The 25,091-nt window shown below is 39.8% G+C and overlaps 1 protein-coding gene across 3 annotated transcripts in view; it reads right to left on the reverse strand.

The window, feature by feature from the left end:
• Positions 1-25,091, reverse strand: part of LOC122807226 (aminopeptidase Ey-like) — a 1,536,433-nt gene that overhangs the window by 692,731 nt on the left and 818,611 nt on the right. For all 3 annotated transcript variants that reach the window (XM_044078305.1, XM_044078303.1, XM_044078304.1), the window contains exon 11: positions 15,993-16,168. In XM_044078305.1, the coding sequence (XP_043934240.1) occupies positions 15,993-16,168 (176 nt within the window). The remainder of the gene's footprint in view (positions 1-15,992; positions 16,169-25,091) is intronic.

Raw genomic sequence — 25,091 nt, forward strand, 5'->3', positions numbered from 1 at the left:
GTCCCCTTTATACTTTCACATATAAGCATTGTGATAGTCATGTACAAAACAGAATGCGTTTTTTGCCATAACACCACTGAGAAAAAAATATGTGGTAAAATATTTTAGATGCATCAATGAACTTTGCATGCAAAGGGTCTCCCATCTTGCTGGTGAATTTGTACAGGATGTAACTAAGAATAGAGATGTTATTCTTATTATAATATTCTTTTAAAACCTGCTAGCTACCTAGATTTGATTTTGAAGGGCTTTTCTGGTAAGAAAATCTGTACCTTAGTTAGTCCACCTACATGGTGCTAGCCATCACCCCACCTCATCCTCTTCACTTTATATTCTGGTGAGCTATTGTGGGCACAAAAGGCCAGTAGCAAGCAGATTTTTTAAAGATGCTGTAGTATTTATGGACATTCTACTGTGTATGGGCTACAAACATAAGACTGTCCTTTCTGTTTGTTATAAATCCATAAGACTACCTAGAGATGAGTTCATGGGTAAACATATTGCTGTTTCTCCTGACTGCACTTACAAGGAAAGTCTAAACAAGAAAGATAATTCCTGCCTGAACTAAACCCAAAAGATAATAACCCCCACTTCTACTTTGTGATGAGTATAATATCCTAACTGAGCGAACATTTATTTTAATCATAATTAGCTGGCATGATCTTTTTTCAAAATGCAGTCTTTAACATTAAGCTGTGTAAATACCCCAACCATTACTGAAAAAAGTAGTCAAAACTTATGATAAAACAATGGGGACTGTTTAATATATAGTTATTTTGACAGACACAAAGAGAATGCAACTAATGCAACCCTAATAATGGGCGATTTCAACTACCCCACCATTAACTGGGAAAACTACTCATGTACCAACTCTTGTGCTCAAAGATTTCTGGAATTCATAAATTCCAACGTCTTGGATCAACTTATCCACACCCCCACCAGGGGCAGCAATATCCTAGACCCGGTCATTACCAAAATGGGCAACCGGTGTTCTACACCAGAGGTCAATTCCTCATTGGCCACATCTGACCACAAGCTAATCACCTTAGACATCCTCATCCCACCCCCAGTCCCCATTAGGGAAACCACCATAAATAATTTCAACAAAGCCAACTTCACGCTTTTTAAGACAGAACTGGCAAATGTCATGACACCCATACTGATGGACAGTAGAGGTAAGACTGCTGAATCCAGTACAAATGCACTTTATAAGCACTTACACGAGGGCATGGATCGTGCAATCCCCAACAGAACCAAGATGCTATCCTCCAAAAAAAGGAAGCCAATCCGGTGGTCCCCTGCCATAAACAAACTCTACAACAGAAGAAAGAAACTATTGCAAAAAAGAGTAAAATCCCAGGATTGGAGGAGCTCCCTGGTCAGCCTCAGTAAGAAGCTGAGATCCCTCAAAAAATCCTCCAAAGCTAGTTCCGAAAACAAAATCACCACTGATTCTAAAGACAACCTTAAAGCATTCTACAGCTATGTTAAGAATCTCAATGGCAATACTCAGATCTGCTCTGAGTTACAGCACAATAGCACTAAATATACAGAACCAACTGATATTGCCAACATCCTAGCAGATAGGCTCAGTGCTAACTTTACCCCTCTCTCACCCCCTAAAGGGCCCATCTCTATACAGGGAGAATGCAAAGTTCCTGTAATCATGGCTGCATAGGTAAAGAATACACTCTCCAAAGCCAAGAACACAGCATCCATGGGACCTGACAACATCCCAGGCTACGTTCTACACGAACTACAGAATAAACTGACACCCCACCTAAGTACCATGTTCAATCATAGCCTCACCTCGGGCTTTGTGCTCACTGAATGGTGCACATCAACAGTTTTCCCACTCCACAAAGGGGGAGCAACCATGGACCCTGGGAACTACCAGCCCATTAGCCTGAAGAGCCTGGTCTGCAAGGCTATGGAATGTATCATCATGGAACTTATAAATAATGACATTGGTCATCTCCAAACTCTGGACCCTACCCAGTTCGGGTTTGTAAAAGGCAGATCATGTCTCCTAAACCTGATAGACTTCTTTGATGCAGTCACCAAAGCCGTAGATGAGGGTAAGGTGGTTCACACAGCCTATCTAGATCTCGCCAAGGCTTTCCACACCATGCCCCACTCTGGAATTATAGATAAATTCACTAAACAAGGTATAAATCCTTATGTCACAAGATGGGTTGCTCACTGACAGAAACCACACTGTGAAAGTAGCAGACTCTAAATCCAACTTCAGACCAGTGACAAGTGGAGTACCACAGGGTTCAGTCCTGGGCCCTCTCCTGTTTGGTATCTACTTTTCTGAAGTACAGGCTAACACAGAAGGTCTTAGGCTAACAAAGTTTGCAGATGACTGAAAACTAGGAGCCATAATCAAAACTCCTAACGATGTGGACATCCTACAAAAGGGCCTCACTGAGACAGATGCCTGGTGTCAAAGCCATGGCCTCAAGCTCAATACCATAAATTGCATTGTTATCCCTTTTGGTAAAAACTCTGCACCCATGAACTACCACATAGGCAGAGGTCTACATAACACTGAAAGTGTCATAAGAGACCTTGGGACACAGTTGGACAATAGTCTCTCCTTTGCTAATCACATTGTCACAATAGTCAGGAAATCCTTCTATGTGGCACACTTCATCACAAAAGGTTTCTCATTCAGGAAAAAGAGGTCATTGTTCCCCTCTATTCATCACTCATTAGATCCATTATAGAGTACAACGCTCCTTTTGGTATGCACCTCACAAGACATCTACAACAATTGGAAAGGCAGCAGAAATACCTCACAAAGAGGATTACCGGGCCCTATGCAGACCATCTCAGAAAACTCCAGCTTTCCTCCGTCGCATGTTGCCTACTCAGAGGCGATCTCTGCTTAACATACAAAGCTATGTCAAACCCAGAGCTGTTGGACATGCTCCACTTAAAGAAATCCCAATCACTCCAAGCTACACGCTCTAGGGACCTAAACCTTGTCACCACAATAAATAAAACATGCTGGAGGGATATACTCCTGTCCCAGAGACTTCCCATACTCTGGAACAAACTACCTGTCTATATCAAACAAAGCTCCTCATTAGCACTCTTCAAGAAAAATCTTGATGATTGGATGGGAGATAGGAGATGCACCCCGGGGATCACTTCTGTGGCTCTGCTCGACAGGGGCACAGGAAAATAATTTTCTTGGATGGCAAAAGCCAGAGTACTGTTTGGCTAGGCTTATATAGGCCCTAAGGCCAACAGCCTAGTACCTACCTATGGACCTATGAACTTAATCTCCTCAGAACCATCTATGGGGTTTCTGCTGTGGTAATTGTAATAGTTGTAGTTATGTAAGTCTTAGTTTTGAAAATAAAAACACTTAATGGAGAAACCTTTACTGCTGTTAGTCAACACACATATAACACAGAATCTGTTATTTATGTATGTCATGAGAACCTGCTGCTGCCCAATTTGACATAGGTAATACTATTAGAAAGCTTAAGACTTGGTTTATGAACATTTCAGGGCTATAAGAAATAAACCATATAAAAGTTCTTTAGCTTTTAATTTTTAACCATATCTATTCAGGCAACACTAATACTTGTATTCATAGACCTATCAAGCAGTCATGCACAAAGGCTTTGTACTATGTGTGTGATCAAATGGCTTGTCTACAGCAAAAGTCATAAAGCTGAGAAGGTGTCTTGTCATGCCAGTGCAAATAGAGACAGAACAGGAAACTGCTGACTGTGGTCTATGCAGAGAAGTACCACTTATATACCCATAGAGTGATCCCCCCCCCCACACACACATGGACACACATCAATAGACAGAGAAAAAGACAGACACACTTACAGATTCACACATAAATACTTATATGCAGACACATTGTCACACAGTCACTTCCATGCAGACACACACAGGGACTGATACAGTGTCACTTGTTCAGTGAGAGAGATTGACATACTGTCACTCACCCACAGACACTGGCACACTTACAGACATATACTGACATACTGTGAATCACACACAGACCTACAGACATTTACACTCCATTAGTCTCAAACAGACACACAGAAACTGATACTCTCCACATAGTGTTTGTGTGTGAGTGATAGACACACTACCATTGCCACATAGTTACTCTTGCAGAAAAACACAGGCACTGACATACTGTCACTCACAGCCAAATGGTCATTGACACCCTGTTGGTCATGCACAGACAAACAAACACAGACTAGTCATGCTATACATACATATAAACACACAGATATGCCATAATCCCTCCCTCATGGGCATTACCTTAAATACCTTCTGCAGATGGAGCAGTTCAACCTATGTCCAGTGAAACATCACAGTAACAGGAGGTAGATGATTTATAAATATGTTGTTTTCTGATGCCCTGATAGAGGTGGAACTGTCATTGTCATAATATGTGAACAATGTGTACAGTGTAGTATAGCAGCTGCTCTCACTGGCCAAAGCTCAGCTGCATCACTGCATTTTGGGCATACATTTATACCTTCAGAGTTATGGACAAAGGAAAATAATAATTAGGGAAATGGCCTTAAATTAGAGGAGCTTTTTAAATTCTGATACTATTAACTTAGAACTTTTCAAAATAAATTCTAACTTTAGAAGGCATAGAATAAAGTATGGGTATCCCTCTAAATTATGGACAGTTGAGAGATGGGGATGGGGATTTTTGGTAGGGCAGTACAGGTCTGCTCTGCAACCCAGTCTGGAACTTGCTGTTACATCCCAGGATATTTCCCTGTTCTATTGGGAATGTCATTCTTTGGAATTTGCTATTAAATCCCATGGAGTTTCCCTGTGCTACTGGGAGTGTTATTCTTTGAGATCTGCTGTTACATCCCATGGTGTTTCCCTGTGCTACTGGCAGTGTCATTCTTTGAGATCTGCTGTTACATCCCGTGGTGTTTCCTTGTGCTACTGGGAGTGTCATTCTTTGAGATCTGCTGTTACATCCCATGGTGTTTCCCTGTGCTACTGGGAGTGTCATTCTTTGAGATCTGCTGTTACATCCCGTGGTGTTTCCCTGTGCTACTGGGAGTGTCATTCTTTGAGATCTGCTGTTACATCCCATGGTGTTTCCTTGTGCTACTGGGAGTGTCATTCTTTGAGATCTGCTGTTACATCCCATGGTGTTTCCCTGTGCTACTGGCAGTGTCATTCTTTGAGATCTGCTGTTACATCCCATGGTGTTTCCTTGTGCTACTGGGAGTGTCATTCTTTGAGATCTGCTGTTACATCCCATGGTGTTTCCCTGTGCTACTGGCAGTGTCATTCTTTGGGATCTGCTGTTACATCCCGTGGTGTTTCCCTGTGCTACTGGGAGTGTCATTCTTTGGGATCTGCTGTTACATCTCATGGTGTTTCCCTGTGCTACTGGCAGTGTCATTCTTTGGGATCTGCTGTTACATCCCGTGGTGTTTCCCTGTGGTACTGGGAGTGTCATTCTTTGAGATCTGCTGTTACATCCCGTGGTGTTTCCATGTGCTACTGACAGTGTCATTCTTTGGGATCTGCTGTTACATCCCAAGGAGTTTCCCTGTGCTACTGGGAGTGTCATTCTTTGAGATCTGCTGTTACATCCCGTGGTGTTTCCCTGTGCTACTGGGAGTGTCATTCTTTGGGATCTGCTGTTACATCCCATGGTGTTTCCTTGTGCTACTGGGAGTGTCATTCTTTGGGATCTGCTGTTACATCCCATGGAGTTTCCCTGTGCTACTGGGAGTGTCATTCTTTGGGATCTGCTGTTACATCCCATGGAATTTCCCTGTGCTACTGGGAGTGTCATTCTTTGAGATCTGCTGTTACATCCCATGGTGTTTCCTTGTGCTACTGACAGTGTCATTCTTTGAGATCTGCTGTTACATCCCGTGGTGTTTCCCTGTGCTACTGGGAGTGTCATTCTTTGGGATCTGCTGTTACATCCCATGGTGTTTCCTTGTGCTACTGGGAGTGTCATTCTTTGGGATCTGCTGTTACATCCCATGGAGTTTCCCTGTGCTACTGGGAGTGTCATTCTTTGGGATCTGCTGTTACATCCCATGGAATTTCCCTGTGCTACTGGGAGTGTCATTCTTTGAGATCTGCTGTTACATCCCATGGTGTTTCCTTGTGCTACTGACAGTGTCATTCTTTGAGATCTGCTGTTACATCCCATGGTGTTTCCTTGTGCTACTGGGAGTGTCATTCTTTGGGATCTGCTGTTACATCTCATGGAGTTTCCCTGTGCTACTGGGAGTGTCATTCTTTGGGATCTGCTGTTACATCTCATGGAGTTTCCCTGTGGTACTGGGAGTGTCATTCTTTGGGATCTGCTGTTACATCCCGTGGTGTTTCCCTGTGCTACTGGGAGTGTCATTCTTTGGGATCTGCTGTTACATCTCATGGAGTTTCCCTGTGGTACTGGGAGTGTCATTCTTTGAGATCTGCTGTTACATCCCATGGTGTTTCCCTGTGCTACTGGCAGTGTCATTCTTTGAGATCTGCTGTTACATCCCATGGTGTTTCCTTGTGCTACTGGGAGTGTCATTCTTTGAGATCTGCTGTTACATCCCATGGTGTTTCCTTGTGCTACTGGGAGTGTCATTCTTTGAGATCTGCTGTTACATCCCATGGTGTTTCCCTGTGCTACTGGCAGTGTCATGCTTTGGGATCTGCTGTTACATCCCATGGTGTTTCCCTGTGCTACTGGCAGTGTCATTCTTTGGGATCTGCTGTTACATCCCATGGTGTTTCCCTGTGCTACTGACAGTGTCATTCTTTGAGATCTGCTGTTACATCCCATGGTTTTTCCTTGTGCTACTGGAAGTGTCATTCTTTGAGATCTGCTGTTACATCCCGTGGTGTTTCCCTGTGCTACTCGGAGTGTCATTCTTTGGGATCTGCTGTTACATCTCATGGAGTTTCCCTGTGGTACTGGGAGTGTCATTCTTTGAGATCTGCTGTTACATCCCGTGGTGTTTCCCTGTGCTACTGGCAGTGTCATTCTTTGGGATCTGCTGTTACATCTCAGGGAGTTTCCCTGTGGTACTGGGAGTGTCATTCTTTGAGATCTGCTGTTACATCCCGTGGTGTTTCCCTGTGCTACTGGCAGTGTCATTCTTTGAGATCTGCTGTTACATCCCGTGGTGTTTCCCTGTGCTACTGGCAGTGTCATTCTTTGAGATCTGCTGTTACATCCCATGGTGTTTCCTTGTGCTACTGACAGTGTCATTCTTTGAGATCTGCTGTTACATCCCATGGTGTTTCCTTGTGCTACTGGGAGTGTCATTCTTTGAGATCTGCTGTTACATCCCATGGTGTTTCCTTGTGCTACTGGGAGTGTCATTCTTTGAGATCTGCTGTTACATCCCATGGTGTTTCCTTGTGCTACTGGGAGTGTCATTCTTTGAGATCTGCTGTTACATCCCATGGTGTTTCCCTGTGCTACTGGGAGTGTCATTCTTTGGGATCTGCTGTTACATCTCATGGAGTTTCCCTGTGCTACTGACAGTGTCATTCTTTGAGATCTGCTGTTACATCCCATGGTGTTTCCTTGTGCTACTGGGAGTGTCATTCTTTGAGATCTGCTGTTACATCCCGTGGTGTTTCCCTGTGCTACTGGGAGTGTCATTCTTTGGGATCTGCTGTTACATCCCATGGTGTTTCCTTGTGCTACTGGGAGTGTCATTCTTTGAGATCTGCTGTTACATCCCGTGGTGTTTCCCTGTGCTACTGGGAGTGTCATTCTTTGGGATCTGCTGTTACATCTCATGGAGTTTCCCTGTGGTACTGGGAGTGTCATTCTTTGAGATCTGCTGTTACATCCCATGGTGTTTCCCTGTGCTACTGACAGTGTCATTCTTTGAGATCTGCTGTTACATCCCATGGTGTTTCCTTGTGCTACTGGGAGTGTCATTCTTTGAGATCTGCTGTTACATCCCGTGGTGTTTCCATGTGCTACTGACAGTGTCATTCTTTGGGATCTGCTGTTACATCTCATGGTGTTTCCCTGTGCTACTGACAGTGTCATTCTTTGAGATCTGCTGTTACATCCCATGGTGTTTCCTTGTGCTACTGGGAGTGTCATTCTTTGGGATCTGCTGTTACATCTCATGGAGTTTCCCTGTGGTACTGGGAGTGTCATTCTTTGGGATCTGCTGTTACATCCCATGGTGTTTCCCATGCTACTGTGAGTGTCATTCTTTGGGATCTGCTGTTGCATCCCATGGTGTTTCCCATGCTACTGGGAGTATCATTCTTTGGGATCTGCAGTTACATTCCATGGTGTTTCCCTGTGCTACTAGGAGCATCATTCTTTGGGATCTGCTGTTACATCCCAAGGAATTTCCCTGTGCTACTGGGAGTGTCATTCTTTGGGATCTGCTGTTACATCCCATGGAGTTTCCCTGTGCTACTGGGAGTGTCATTCTTTGGGATCTGCTGTTACATCCCATGGTTTTTCCCTGTGCTACTGGGAGTGTCATTCTTTCCAGGGAATGGCAATGCTATTGCTCAGCTATGTTACATAGAGCAGTCCATTACTATTCCATGGTGATCAGGTGCCATGCTGTTGTGTTTGTAGTGTGCTGTCTGCTACTGCACTCCTGTAGCTTCCCTTCTCGATTTAACTATTCACTTTTTAGTGAATCACGGTCTTCATGGATTATATAGTGGATCTCCATTTTGCATATCAACTACACACATGAAGGTGTCCATATGTTTTTATACTCCACTGTGTTACAAGGGCTCTAAAGAATTTCTATTAATTCTGCAAGGCATGATACTTGAGTTTTACTTCATACGAGTCCTACACAATTGTTTTCACATATAGCACTCTAAAGTTCAGAAAGCGAGCATCCTGGAACAATGTGTCCCCATCTTTAGAAATGGGGCATAATGGCATCTATTTAAGATATAGCTCTATATAAACAAAATTTGCTTTAAAAGATGAAACACTAAAACCTAAGGAATTAGCATACAGATTACAATTGGAGGCATTTGAATTCTTAGTCATATTTTAATGCTTTAACTGTTGTTTGGACTCTAATTTTTTTTTAATTATTTACTTTCGGTGGTAGCATTGTTGCCTCACAGCAAGAGGTTCTCCAGTTCGATTCTCGGCTAGAATGCCTTCTGTGTGGAGTCTGCATGTCCTCCCTGTGGTCGAGTGGCCTCCAAAAGACATGCGTGAATGGGCATGCCTTTGCTGAAGGTTAGGCATTGGGCTAGAAACTCGGCACCATAAAAATCTACTGCCAATCATTAGTGGACCGGAGTTCCACTGTGGTGACCCCTAACCGGGAAAAGCCGAAAAGACAAACAGACTTTTATATTTTTTTTTTCCTTTTTTTATTTGATTGTATTCCCTTTTAAAGTTATTGCGAAGACTCCAAAGATACTTCTAGTTTTTATTTTTTCAGAAGCCTTGTGTTTGGCATTGCCTTTATTTTCCTGTTTTGAGGTGTTTGTGCATACGTACCAACCAATCAATAATTAAACCTTACTTAACTAGCTGATAAATGACTAAGTTACATGCTGTTGTTGCTTGCATTTTCTACACTCCAACACAAAGTCTTTTTGAAAATAAAGTTCTGGGCATTGCTAACTCATGCACTGTGGGTCAATTAATTATCCAGGGTGACTTTAATGCAAACTGGGCCCCAAAAAGTATTATCTAAATTGATTCCTTGTTCTTAACTCAGATATTTACTACCCCAACTAGACTCAGCCTTCTAATGGGTAATAATTTCATACTCAACTTTTTTATAAATAATGTTCAGCAATTTTGTAAAGTAACAATTAATGCGCCTAATATCCCAAATGACCACTGCCTTATTATATCTATCTTTTCATCATCATTTTCTTTTTTCTGCTGTTCCCGTTAGGGGTCGCCACAGCAGATTATCTGTTTCCATTTCTTCCTGTCTTCTACATCTGGCTCTGTCACACCAACCACCTGCATGTACTCTCTCACCACATCCATAAACCTTATCTTAGGCCTTCCTCTTTTCCTGTTACCTGGTAGCTTCATCTTTAGCATTTGTTCCCAATGTACTCAGCATCCCTCCTCAGCACATGTCCAAACCAATGTAATCTTGCCTCTCTGGCTTTGTCTCCAAACCTTCCAACCTGGGCTGACCCTCTAATATACTTATTCCTAATCCTGTCCACCCTCGTCACACCCAGTGCAAATCTTAACATCTTTAACTCTGCCATGTCCAGCTCAAACGCCTACCTTTTTGTCAATGCCACTGTCTCCAACCCATATACCATACCCTCACTACCCTCTTTTAGACCTTCCCTTTCACTCTTACTGGTACTCATCTGTCACAAATCACTCCTTGACACTCTTCTCCACCCACTCCATCCTGCCTGTACTCTCTTCTTCACCTCTCTTCCACACTCCCCATTACTCTGAAATATTGATCACAAGTACTTAAACTTATCCACCTTTGCCACCTCTACTTCCTGCATCCTCACTATTCCTCTTTCCTCCCTCTCATTCACACACATATATTCTGTCTTAGCCCTGCTGACCTTCATTCCTCTTCTCTCTAGAGCATATCTTCATCTCTCCAGAGTCTCCTCCACCTGTTCCCTACTCTCACTATCGATCACAATGTCCTCTGCAAATATTATAGTCCAGGGGGACTCCTGTCTGATCTTATCTGTCAACCTGTCCATCACCATTGCAAATAAGAAAGGGCTCACAGCTGATCCTTGATGTAATCCCACCTCCACTTTAAACGCATCCATCACTCCCACCGCAGACCTCACTGCTGTCACACTACCTTTGTACATATCCTGTACCACTCTCACATACTTCTCTGACACTCCCGACTTCCTCATACAATACCACAACTCCTCTTTAGGCACCCTGTCATATGCTTTCTCTAAGTCTACAAAAACACAATGCAACTCCTTCTGACATTTTCTGTACTTCTCCATCAACACTCTCAGAGCAAACATCGCATCTGTAGTGCTCTTTCCCGGCATGAAACTACACTGCTGATCACTAATCATCATGTCCCTTCTTAACCTAGCTTCCACTACTCTTTCCCATAACTTCATGCTGTGACTGATCAGTTTAATCCGTCTGTAGTTACTACAGCTCTGCACATCACCCTTATTCTTAAAAATCGGTACCAAAACACTTTTTCTCCATTCCTCAGGCATCCTCGCACTTTCCAAGATTTCATTAAACAATGTGGTTAAAAACTCCACTGCCATTTCACCTAAACACCCCCATGCTTCCACAGGTATGTATCTTTTCATACAAAACAAATTGTCAAACTTGCTATAGTAAATTCCAGGTCTTTACGAGACCCAAAAGAAATACAGCTACATCTTGAACTTAGCAACACTCTCCTGCCATCATTTGTATTGAAACCAGTCCCAGTTCTGCAGTTTACACCACACTTTGATTAATGCAACCATGGTCCAGTTTGCTCCATTAGCCAGGAATATACTGAAAGATAAATGCTCTCATTAATTAAACCCAGAACTTAACAAATGAAGTTATATGATCGGACCTGGTATACCAGGAAACCATCAGATGCCACTTGGACTATGGCTGCTAGCTTAATCCTTGTCACCTTTGTAGGTTAAATACCAAGGTAGATAAAGCCCCTTGCTACCAAATATACCTGCATGGCACTCCAACCTAAGCTCTTTTAGGGAACTGTTAAATTAGTTACTTACCACAATACTTCAGATCCAAAAAAACTTTGAAAACTGTACTCTGCAAAATGACTTCAAAGGCTTCACATAAGTCAACAAATCAACCTCCCCACATGGCCAAACCACAAACAAACCACTATTATAGTCAAAGCCAATGCTAGGTTATCTAGTATTTCGTGTAGGTAACATGAGCTGGTGCCCCCTCAACTCAAAGTCGAGGAGCAAAAAAAAAAATGTTCTGCTCTGAAAATGTGAAAATGTAGTAAGCTATTTGCTATAGTTAAACTACAAACCACACACATACTAAGCATGTCCAGTTCTTCATCTGTGACCACAAATGCAGTATCAGCATATCTGCATTCACCTCAGAGGCTGTAATATCCTTGGCTTCAGAAAGCAATGCTGATACTGCTCTCTCACTCCATAGGCACCCACTGATTATGCCCCACAACAGTTTGTATTCAGGTCAACCAACCCCTTCTCTCTGCCCTAATTACGCTTCTGCTAAAGGTGGTCATTCCACAGAACCATCCCCTCTTTCAACTTCTCATTAATTTCTTCCAAAACAATCTATAAGCACTTAGAGAAATTAATTGAGAAAGCAAATCCCAATCTGTATTCCATCCACAACTCTTTCTTAATACAACACCTGCAATAGCAAAATCAATCACACACACTGTAGTTTGTCATTTGCACTAAAGTACTTCCCCTAATTTAAACACTTCAGCATCCTTCCTGTCATCAGGATCACCCCCTTTTCACCCTACAAGGTTATTGGCCAATGTCAAACTCCAATCCAATTGTGAATAATAATATATGACACACTTTTTCATAAGCCATCATACTGATAGAACTTTCAAAGTTCTGCCTGTAGACATCACATCTCATTATTACAAGAATGTTGCAGCTATCAGTAGCATATCTAGTACTGTTCTTATTTGTTAGTGACCTTCTTCCATACCTTCAACCTCACCATTAATGTGTTATGATGATAGTGTACTCTTTCACTGATTAGGTCCCACTCTAAGTTGCACTTTAATACAGCCACAAGCTTATTTTAATTAATTGTTTTCAGAAGGTAGAACCTCATAAATTCTGTTAAACTAGATGGTGCTCCTGGGTTGCCCATGAAAAGGAACATTGTGTTTAATGGGCCAGCACAGTTAACAAACAGATAAAACCAGATAAAAGCAAACAATAAATTTTATTAAACTTAGCGAAAATAAAGCTTAAAAAAAAACTAAGTTGCTATTATCATTTTCAACCCCAAAAATTCACAATTAAACCAATTTACTTACATATTTATTTGGAATGATGGAAGTATCATTCACTTTCATTCAAGAGTTCAACTCTGCAGATGGTGGACAAAGTACAATTTAAAGCATGCTACTTATTATCAATCCATTAATCATTTTAATGAACTGTTTAAAAAACAATAACCCCCCCCCCCAAAAAAAAAAAAAAAAACAACTAATCTATTTTTTGGGCAAAGTTACTGGCAACCCACCTAAAACTGACAATGATGAAATTAATACATTATTAAAACTGTTAGAGAAAAATTTCTCAACTTTAAACTGAAAGACTGGGACATATTGTTGAAAGATGTATTTGTATGGGAATAATAGTAAAATGCTTAAGGTTCAATATATTTTCTAATGGGGTTGCTCCAAATTCTGTCTTGTTCAAAGGAATTTACACATTTTCAACAAAATAACTTTCTTTTATTGCAATAAATATATTCTCACAGTTACTTCATCCAGTTACATTGTCGTTTTTGTTTATTTTATTGATGTTACTTCATTTACTACTTAGTGATTGTTTTGTTTTGTCATTTTGATTTTAAGTTGTATCTGTGGTAAAGACGGAGGAACCGGGAAGTGTTAACTGCATCTTGAGTGGGCTTAGTTCATTGACTTCTAATGTGAATTCAGCCTCAGATCATTCTTCTGTTCATGAGACAAGTGTAAAGTCAGGAGCGGATTGTAGTGTTCACTGAACACTAAAAATATAAAACATCATCCTCTTTCATTTTGAAGTCTTCTCATTTAATATGTGAATAAGAGGTTATACAATGCTTTATAGAAAAGTAAAACAGATTTAAGTGATTGATTTTAAATGTGTTCAGCAGTGTAGTTCCAATATTATGGAGAAAATTTTACATTTCACATCTTTTCCAAGGTATACGACGACATTGTATATTGTATATTCTTAGTAAAGGGTAAGAAAAGTATGGGGACAAAAGCTGAATAAATTGTGCTGCTATGTAACATTGATTCTGTCACATTTGGAGGAAGGCTTGTGCCCACAAAGATCCATATATAATAGAGGTGTTTATTGAAACAAAATGCCATAGATTCTTTTGAAGCTTTGTAAATACGTGGACCAGACCACAGTAAGAAGCTGTAGAAAATGTCCAGGTGTTAATGTCTCATAATCCAGAAGTAAGTCAGCCAATAAACAAAAATAAAACTATGCAAGAATCTAAATTTGCTGAATAATTTGTCAGATGATTACACCTGTGTACAGCTTAAAGTGATGAGTTTTGGTGGGAGTAAACAAGGGACTTCTGGAATATAAAATTTGTCATTCTGCTAATCTGAGTAATTAGTAATGAAAGGGGAATTCAGACCTTCACACTGTCATACTGGCCAAGAGAAAAATTTCTAACATTAGAACTACATTTATAGAGCAAGCCAATGTTTAACTTTTTGCTACTAAAAATGTTCCAGATATCCCCTTCTGTTGTTGTTACCTGATGTACTTAAAACTTATAATGTGTTTAGAACACACAGGTGTTGAGATTAATGGACTAACACAAATTAAGGAAGAAGTGTCATTGGAAGTAAGATGAATTTGTCTGGCACTTGTATTTCAGGTGTAGTATGCCAGTTAGAGTATTAACTTTTTCACAGAATAAGAAGACAAGTACTTGGTATTTTTTATACCTACTATACTTCAAGCTACAACATAGCAAGAAAAGAAGTAGTGCATGGAGTGCAGCAATTATGCTCTGAAAATGTGGAAAAGTCTGGATTGTTATGCACCTCTCCGATAAGCTTCCCCCTGCTATTAAGCACTAGTCTCACTAGAAGATTAAAAGCAATCAGAGACTGCTACAGAGGAGTGGTGGACAGCTGCTAAGGCACTTCTGTCAGAATGAAGTGTGCTAAAAAGTTTTAAAGATGTTTATATTTGCCACCACTCTTGTGGGGGCCACTGTCTGTGCTGCACCACCCCAAGTTCTTTAAAGCCAGGAAGCAGGCAAACCTTCATGTACTACAAAAAATAAATTACAGATAAATTTGTGATGGGGACTCAAATACTTATATTTTCTCAAAAATACTACTAATTTTATCACAAGTGGGGTTTATTTGCTTCATAGTTTTACCTTTGTCTGAAAAATATTGGGAGACAATCATAAATATTTTACATAAAATAATTTCTATACCATAAAAAGTTAGGAACATTTAGTTATCTAGTTTTGATTTTAAAAGTTTTAATTTTAAAAATTAAACTTCTATGTAATTGTTATTATGAGAAAATATTCCTGAAATATATTTTATGCACTACTGCACTGTGAAATCCGTACAGATTTTTCTTCTTTATTAGATATTCATGCCATTAGTCTTGCAAAATAATTAATTAAAAGTTTCTCTTTTCAGACTGTTTGCATTCACATACTTGTTGGGAATGGTTATGTTATTATGTTGCTCACTTGTGAGTCATGCTTAAAAATATCCCATCCTCATCCTAGCTGAGTTTGTCTGGAACTTGCACTTCAGGTGCAGTATGCCAGTTAGAGTATGAACTTTATCCCAGAATAAGAAAACAAGTATTTGGTAATTTTTGCAGCTACTATACTTTGAGCCATGACGCAGCAATGTTATCAAGTCTAATTATGTAAATAATTTAGTGAATCGATTGTCTTATCTTGGTTTTTAAAGCTAGATCCTTAAGAGCAAGGAAAGATGAATGATTTCATAACTAACCTAGTCAGGAGATGTGTTAAATAATTGTATGAAAAGGGCTAAAAGACATTAACTGATGGCATGAAAGCATGTGCAATGGTACATTAGATACTTTATCTGGTAGTAAAATCTTTAAAAATATGACATTAGGCTTTTACAACTAAGAAACATTGATATACCAAGAACTCAAATGCCTCATGTAAAAATGCACATTTCACTAAATGTTCTATATAATCTAGTAAAACACAATTTCATTTCATCATATCTCAATGTATCTCTGAATGTACATCACATTATATTGGTATGGATGATATACACCAAATTACTCACTTAAATTTTGAAGGTCGACTGACAACAGATTCAGGGTTGAACAAAAAATGTCTCTGTGAGATTTCACCATTTGTTGTGTTAACAGTTACTACAGGGAATCCCATCTGCAGTGTCCAGGTATCCATAATTTCTTTAATACTTTTGGGAAGGGAAATAGTGTTTTGAGCATCTACAACCTAGGTAAAAAATAAGAGGGTTATATATTTCAGTTAAATATGTCAGACTGAGGTGCTTTACCCTTTTCAGATATACTATACAACTAACAGATAAAGACAAAATATTAAAAGATTGTTGCATTGAAGTTATTGCCATAGCAGACTGCTAAAACTAGGATAATAATTCTGGGAAAACATTAAGTGTATGTGTGTGCTAGAATTTGTGAGGTTCTTATACTAGGCAAAGAAGACTTGTGTGTAGTCTAGTGGCAGATATGGTGTTCTACATTACAGAGGCAGTCATATCACTGTCAATTGTGATAGCAAACATACTTGTCATTTGATTTGTCATTATGTCTTCATGTATGTGAGTGAGTACAAGCATTTGTACATGCACATGTATGTGTATGAGTGTTTATGTGCATGTGTGTGTCCTTGTGTGTATGTGCATGTGAGCTTGTGTGAGTTTATGTATGTGTGTCCTTGTGTGTATGTACATGTGGTCACATGCGTGTGTGCTTGTGTGTGTGTGTGTGTGTGTGTGTGTGTGTGTGTGTGTGTGTATTGGTTGGTGGTTGGTTCATCCACAAAGGAGTTATGTTAATCCTATGTCCACTAATGTAGCCAAGCATTTTCTATGATTCAAGATGACAAAGGAAGGTCGAGCACATTTCCCAAATAGATCTACTCCACTGGCTCATATAGCAGTGCAAGTACAGCTGAACTATGCAATCCAGCAATCCTCATTACTGCCAGATCTAGAACTGCTGGTTCTAAACATCTCAGGCAAGATGTGCATAGATGGCAGTAGGAAGTGTGACATCTCTGCCTTCATTATATGACAACTGCCACATCAACACCATCATATCCATGACTCTGTAATCAGCAATATTAGTGTTGCACATGACTACTTTAGCTACCCATTCATTGACTCTGTAAATTATTCATGCTCAAACTCACTTTCTCAAAGTTCCTCAACTTCAGTGCCTTGGACCAGCTGGTTGACACCCCCACAAGGGATGCCAACATCCTGGATCTGGTGCTTACCAATATTGGGGGGCCACTGTATCACCTCCACTCTAAGGTCTTCCCTGGTGAGATCTGACCACAAATCAATCTCATTCGAAGTAACTTTCACACTTGACAACCCCAGCAGCAACTAAACTAAAAACCTTCTCCAAAGCAGATTATAACGTCTTACAGGACAGTATAAATAGCTTTGTTGCACCTCTCCCCTTAGATGGAACTGGCAACTATGCAGAGTTCTACACCAATGCTTTATACAAAAACCTGTATAATTGCATTGACTTGGTTATACTTGATAGGACCAAAACAAGCTCCTCAAGGAAGAGCAAACCTGCCTGGCGGACAACCACCATTAACAGGCTTTACAATAAGAGAAAGAAATTGCTGTAAGAGTACGATGGAGCAAGCCCTAAACTGGAAACACTCCCTCCACATCTTAAACAAGCAAATAAGACTTCTTGTGAAGTCCTTCAAAGCAAACTATAAATCCAAATTAGCTTCTTCAACAAAGGACAATGATAATGCATTCTTTAGTTACATCTGTAAACTAAAAGGAAAGGCCCAGATTTGTGCTGAACTGATAGTTAATGATACCACAAATACTGAGCATGTGGACATAGCTAACCTGTTGGTTGACAGGTTCTGTGAAAACGTCACTCCCTTCTCCCTGCCACACCTACCCCATGACATCCCTATCACCTGTCCCCTACCTTGTATCTCTAAAGAGCAGGTGGTAAACACCCTGTCTAAGGCCAAAAACACAGCATCTATGGGACCTGATAAAATCCCAGGCTGCATCCTACATGGGTTCCAACAAGAATTGGCAACACCATTGGGTACTCTTATCAGCTGAATGGAAAAAAGCCAACGTTATTCCCTTGCACAAAGTTGGTGCCTCCACTGACCCCAGGAACTATAGACCTATTAGCCTGACTAGCCTTATCTGCAAGGCCATGGAGCGAATCATTATGGACCTTATCAACAAAGATATAGGTAATCTCCAAACACTTCACCCTACTAAGTTTGGGTTTGTCAAAGGGAGTTCATGCCTGTTAAACCTGATGGACTTATTCAAGTCAGTCACCAAGGCCATGGATGAGGGGAAATCTATACATACAGCCTACCTAGACTTAGCCAAGGCTTTTCACACTATCCTCCACCTGGGCATCATTGACAAACTCACCCAGCTAGGTATCAACCCTTATATCATTTGATGGGTCACTAACTGGCTTACTGATATAACACATATAGTCAAAAGAGGAGACTCCACCTCCAAAAGCAGACCTATAACCAGTGGTGTTCCACAGGGATCAGTCCTGGAAACTCTACTGTTTGGAATCTATTTCTCCAAAGTAAAAGCAAAAACTAAAAGTCTGTGGCTGACAAAGTTTTCTGATGACTACAAACTGAGAGCTGTCATAGAATCTCCAAATGATGTCAACATCCTACAAGAGGGTCTTACACAAACAAATGATTGATGCTAAAGTCATGGCCTTAAACGCAATAGTCAGAAAATCCTTCTATGTGGCACACCTCATCACAAAAGGTTTTTCACCCAGGAAAAAAAAAGAGGTCATTGTTCCCCTCTGCTCATCACTCATTAGACCCATTATAGAGTACAATGCCCCTTTTGGTATGTACCTAACAAGACATCTACAACAACTGGAAAGGCCACAGAAATACCTCACAAAGAGGATTACCAGCCTCAAATAGATGCCCTACACAGACCGTCTCAAAAAAACTCCAGCTTTACTCCATTTCATATCGCTTACTCAGAGGCGGTCTTTGTCTAACATACAAAGCTATGTCAAACCCAGAGCTGTTGGACATGCTCCACTTAAAGAAATCTCAGTCCCTCTGAGCTACATGCTTTAGGGACCTAAACCTTGTCACTACAATAAACAGAACATGCTGGAGGGATAGATTCCTGTACCAGAGACTTCCCATGCTCTGGAACAAACTACCTATCTATATCAAACAAAGCTCCTCATTAGCACTCTTCAAGAAAAATCTTGATGATTGGATGGGAAATAGGAAATTCACCCTAGGGGTCACCAATGTGGCTTTGCTCGACAGAGTTACAGGAAAATAATTTTCTTGGGTGGCAAAAGCCAAGGTACCTTTTTGCTAGGCCTGTATAGGCCCTAGGGCGAATAGCCTAGTACCTACCTATGAACCTATGAAGCTATGCAAGAAGCCCAGAATTTCCAGATAGAAGATATTCAAAAGGATTAAGAGAAAAATTAGAGGAAAGAAAAATACTTGACAAGAAAATATGTTAAAAGCTTCAAATGCAAATTTTTGTTCATTAATACAACAGATTCATGAAAAACATTATATAAACAAAGAAACCTTGGGGTGTTTGGAAAAAGAAGGGACTGAGTAAGTACAAAAACATAAAGAACAGAATCTAGAGATTTTTGAAAGAGAGATCTGATATGGTGCAATATTTATGCAAAGGAGAAAGCCAAATGAATTTATACAAAAAAGCAGCTCCAAAGATATTCAAAGACAAATACAAGCAAAGGCACCCAGATATAGAAAATTTCACAATATAAAAATTAGATCACAAAGGGGGAATGCAGAACAGAAGATTAGTAAAGCAGAACTAAAAAAATACAAGTTGAAGTTATGGATTACCTGCAAAATGAAGGACTTAGTGCAGAAAGTCTAACACAGGTTATGTCATAGAATGATGGAACAATGAGTCCCCCAAGTAAGGAGAAACAGGTGGAGTGATAGATATCTGAAGAAGAAATATGGACATGGGAAAGAAAAAGAGATTTAATGTGGTGCAATATTTATGCAATGGAGAAAGCAAAACAAATCAATACAAAAAAGCACCAAGACATCTGAAGGCATCCAGATATGGTAAATTTTACAATAAAAATAAGAAAACAAAAGGGGAAAGTAGAAAACGGGATTAGTAATGGAGAGGTTAAAGCAGTAGAAACTGAAGTTATGGATTACCTGCAAAGTAAAGGATTTAGTGTAGAAAATCTAACTCTGATAACATCACAGCTTGATAGAATAATGACCCCCCAAATTAAGGAGAAACCAGTGAAGTGGGAAGCATTTGATCAGTCGCCATATGAAGATACTTTGGAGCCTTCAATAGGATACCAGTACAAAAGTTCAATTGGAGTTGTTCAGCAAGGGAAGGAACTGAAAACTGTGGCAACACTGATACAGTCAATGTTGTGCAGTGATAGGCCAGTGAGTTGTCATACGAAGGAGCAACAGATGACAGGGTGAAGCTGAAGAGAATATGGCACATGAAGATTTTCTAAAACTTTCTGTAGAATGCCCAAAAGAAACGATGAGCAAATAGTGTGGCCTCAGTTTAGAAGAAAATTATCCAAGGGAAGAATTGCTTGATGTACTAGAGATGGATAGACATATTAAGATCAATGAAAGAAATAGATTACAGAAAGTCACCAAATTGTTAGAAGTTTGATAAAAAAATGAGCAGAGTAATCAAAACTGTTCATAGAAATCTTATGATATAACAAAAGTAAATAGGATATGTTACTGTGCAGCTAAAATAATAACAGATAAAAATTCTTACCACAAAAACAAAGGGCAGTAAGAGAAAGGAAGGGGAGAAATTAAATGCCATCATGGAAATATCGAATAGAGAAAACTATAAAGCAATTAAGACAAGAGATTAGGTCATGGCTGCAATTTGGCTCCCAGAAAACAACAAAGTGTAAAGACTTCTTATCTTCTTTCTGTGGATGATTTAAAGCTGTAGAGCTCATCAGATGAGGAACTGCAAGCACAACTGCAAGTGGTCAAAACTTTTTCAGGTGATCCAAGAATGTCATTTGGTCTTTATAAATGTACAAAAGCAACCCTTCAGAAAAATTGCAGCATTGAAAAATATCCGTCTGGGACAGGAATGTGATATAAAAGATCTTCATAAACAGGGTGTGTTTAAATATTTATGAATTGATGAAGGATCAACAATAAAACATGAACAAATGTGAATAAAACTTAGTTAAGAAGATTTCAGAAGACTAAAATTAATATTGAAAACAGCTCTGACATCTAGGAACAAAGTCTAAACTATAAACCAACTTGCTCCTCCTGTTTTAATTTACACTTTTGGGGTGATTGACTGGCCAGGCCGGTTGAACAGGAAAACAAGAAAAATGCTTCATGCTTATCAAATGATTTATAAAAATCAGTGTACAGCAAGACTATATACTCCCCATTCTGAAGGAGATATGGTCCTCCTCAAAACTGAGTACATGTATAGATCTGTAATTGTAGTTTAGCAAATGGATATTGGTGTCAACTGGGAATGGACGTTAAACCAGAAAGAGATAAAAATCAGGCAGCAATTGAATGTGCTAAAAAAAACAAACAAACAAACAAAAAAAAAAAAACAAAGAAATAATATAAGGCAAAGCATCAGATGAGAAGGCAAGAAATGTAGAAAATGCAGAAATATAGTTGCAAGTACAGAAAACTCCTGGAACAACTGCATGTCGAGCAGAATTTAATGTAGGAATGGTTAACGAGAAGTGAATTTAAAACAAAAGACAAAAGATTAATATTGCTGGCCCAAGATAGTCGACTAAGTACATGTTGGTTTACAAAGTCCATTGGGCATGTTGGAGAAATTGACAAATGCAGGCTTTTTAAAACAGAATTGGAACCAGTTGCACATCTTGTTGCTGTGTGTGATACACTAATAGCAGAAGGCCTGTATACTGAAAAGCATAATAATGTGGCAAGACTGTTGCACTGAGGACTGTGCAAATATTATAATATTGAAGTAACTGAGAAGCATTGGAAACATGAACAACAAAACATTATAGGGAATGATGACATCACATGGGATCACCAATTACTAACAGTTCAAAAACAAATGCTAGAAAACCAGACAGTAGTTCAGGAAAAGAAAAAATATGTAGCACTGAACATTGAAATTACTACACCCAGTGATTACAATGTCTTGCATACAGAGCCACAAAATACAAGGATTTGCAGGCAGAAATGAGACAATGTGGACGAAGGATACCCAGACAGTCCCAATAGTAGTAGGTGCAATGGGTCTCATAAAAAAGAATTTACGGTCATATATAGCATTGTCACCTCACAGTAAGACGTTGTCCTGTTCGATTCTCAGCTAGAGCATCTTCTGTGTGGAGACATGCGCGAATGGGCGTACCTTCCTTGAAGGTTGTGCGTCGGGGCCGGCAACTCAGCACGTAAAAATCTACTGCCAATCATTAGCGGACCGGAGTTCCACTGTGGCGACCCCTAACCAGGAAAAGCCGAAAGACACAACAACATTTAGATATATTATTGATATATGTAACTTTGTATGAATTGAAGGGAGTCAGTTCTGGGCATATTGTTGGTGTTGCAAAAAGGACTCGGTTAACATCAAATATTGAAACAATACTAATTTTATGAACTTAAATCATACTTTGACTTAGGAATGGGTTTGAGTCCAGTCATGGTATTAGAAACTCAAAAGTCTTGGATAAATTAAAAAGATGAGAAACTTAAGATAAGTTGCTGGATCTGGAGGCTTAAGCTAGGAGGAATTTCACATTAATATGACTATTTCAAAAATTCCTTGTAAGAATCTGCTGGGTATCCCACAAGGTATCCTAAACAAGTCCTCTGTCTCTTTTAAAATTTCTCCCAGGTGTCCCATAGACAGTCCACACAGAGCAGTAAGATATCTTCCCACACTATGTGAACTGTATGTATACTAACAATATTTGCTAAATGTAATAATAACAATAACCATTTGTTACCCAGGTAGGCCCAGTGACCTATACTGTCCCTTTTCAGCAACAACCAGGGAGAACTATCTGGTTAAATGGCTTTATGAGGATCACACAGTAAGCAAGTGAGGTGAATCAAATATAGCTTTCAGGCTTAAGCCTCTGTGCCAACTGCCACCCTGACCTGTACAAGAAAAAGATAGGTCTGTTAAAGAGAAGGATCTCTCTTTATAGTTTTTCTCAAGACTTACATTTGAACATTAACCAAAAACATTCAGAGAATTACCCTGCTGATGAAAATAATGATCCATATTTGATTAGCATGACATGTGTTAGGCATACCGGACTATGTGGATGGCAGAGAGTAGATAATGTCAGCTCCCCCATCCTCGGGGGATGGAAGTATTTCTGGCTAATTGCCTGGATGACACCTAGTAGGAGCACTAGGTGTTGTACCTGTGAGCATGAGCTTGATGATCACACTCTGCTTCAGGTGTCCACAGATGCCAAATGGACAGCATCATGTGAAGATCTAAGGGGCCGCTGTTAGGATTTCTCCATGGAAGGCAACATGCTTCATTTGACCTAATTGCTGGTCTGCTTTCTACTAGTCACAATTCACCAGACAAAGAATAAATTGTCTGATTACTCTCCCTTTTCTGTAAAAAGTGGATCACAGGACTCCTCCCTAAGCTAGAAATGTCTAGTTCTCACCTGGGACTGAAGGAATATGCCAACAAGATGAAGATGGAAAAGATATCAACCAGTCCAGTGAAGTGGGAAAATGTAGAAAACTATCTCAAGACCACCTATCCATATCTACAAATGTCCCATATGCATTGTGTCATATAAGCTAGAAAAGCACCTCAAGACCACCTAGCCATATCTACAAATGCCCTATATGCATTGTGTCATAATGCTATGATTCCATGTAGTGTGACATTCAAGTCCAGTGGGGTCAAATTACATGTCAGCTTCCTGCCTGTTGCCAAGAAATGATGGCTTATCTGAATGAAAAGAGAAGAAGCTCCAGCAGCTGGTATAGTTTGCATATAAAAATGTCTCCAATTTCTCTAAATTCGTTTTTTTTTCATCCAGACATGAACTTCTCATTCAGTGTTGATCCACATTACAGATCACCATGAAATGATGGGGTCTATATTAGATGAACGAAAGTTCATCTTAGCGAACGCTCACATGAGCGAATATCCAGGTACTCGAAACTGCAATTGTGGGAGGCTGCAACTCTGAGATCGCACTACAGTGAGGAAGGAGCAAATATTCCCATCTTCACTGTACCGCGATCTCACAATTGCAGTTTCGAGTTCCGCAATATCCGCTCATGTGAGCGTTCATTAAGATGAACTTTCATTCATCTAATATAGACCAGAAATGATGACTATGTGACAGCAATGACCACTGTATAGCCTGTATTAATCACAAAAAGACTGTCCCTGGGATTCATGAAGCTCGGCGCAAGGACGGCGTTAGCTTTGCACCGACCATGCGGTGTAGAGATGGCGCAGCAGCGCCACATGCATATTAATGACAGCACACTTCCGCAACAGCCACGTGCATAGGAAACGTGTATGAGTGCAGGGGGCATGTCTAAGCACTACATGGAGGCGTGAACATGTCGGCTGCAGATGCGCAACCTAAAATGCTGACTAGTACAGCCCGCCTCTAATAATAATCACTCCTGTCAGTGTCCGTGGATATTGAAATGTATGCAAAGCATACAACTTCCACAAAAAGACAGAACAAACTGGGTAATGACAAAAAACAGCTAGCGATGTCAAGCAGTCTGTAAAAATAATTTAAACAACCATTTATTGAGCACTTTCGAAGGAGTCAGTGCCCCAACTTCTTCAGACAAAGCAAGACTAAAAACCAGCATCTTTACATACATTATTAATTAATCATGGTAATTGTTTAATTTGTGCTTAATTTATACCTATTAATCATGAATCACATACATTTAACATTTACACCCTTATAAAAATAATACTTTAATATAAAACCAATTTTTAAAATTCAATAAAATAATTAAGCTACCTAATGAATGTTAAAATACTCTTAACAGAACCTCACAGAAACAGTATCAATATACAATGTTAATTTTCTAAACTGAAACATTGTAGATTATTCCAAACAAAAAACATTCATATTTA

The sequence above is a fragment of the Protopterus annectens genome, chromosome 7.part0 (assembly GCF_019279795.1).
Source record: "Protopterus annectens isolate FY-2018-M chromosome 7.part0, PAN1.0, whole genome shotgun sequence".
NCBI lineage: Eukaryota > Metazoa > Chordata > Ceratodontiformes > Protopteridae > Protopterus > Protopterus annectens.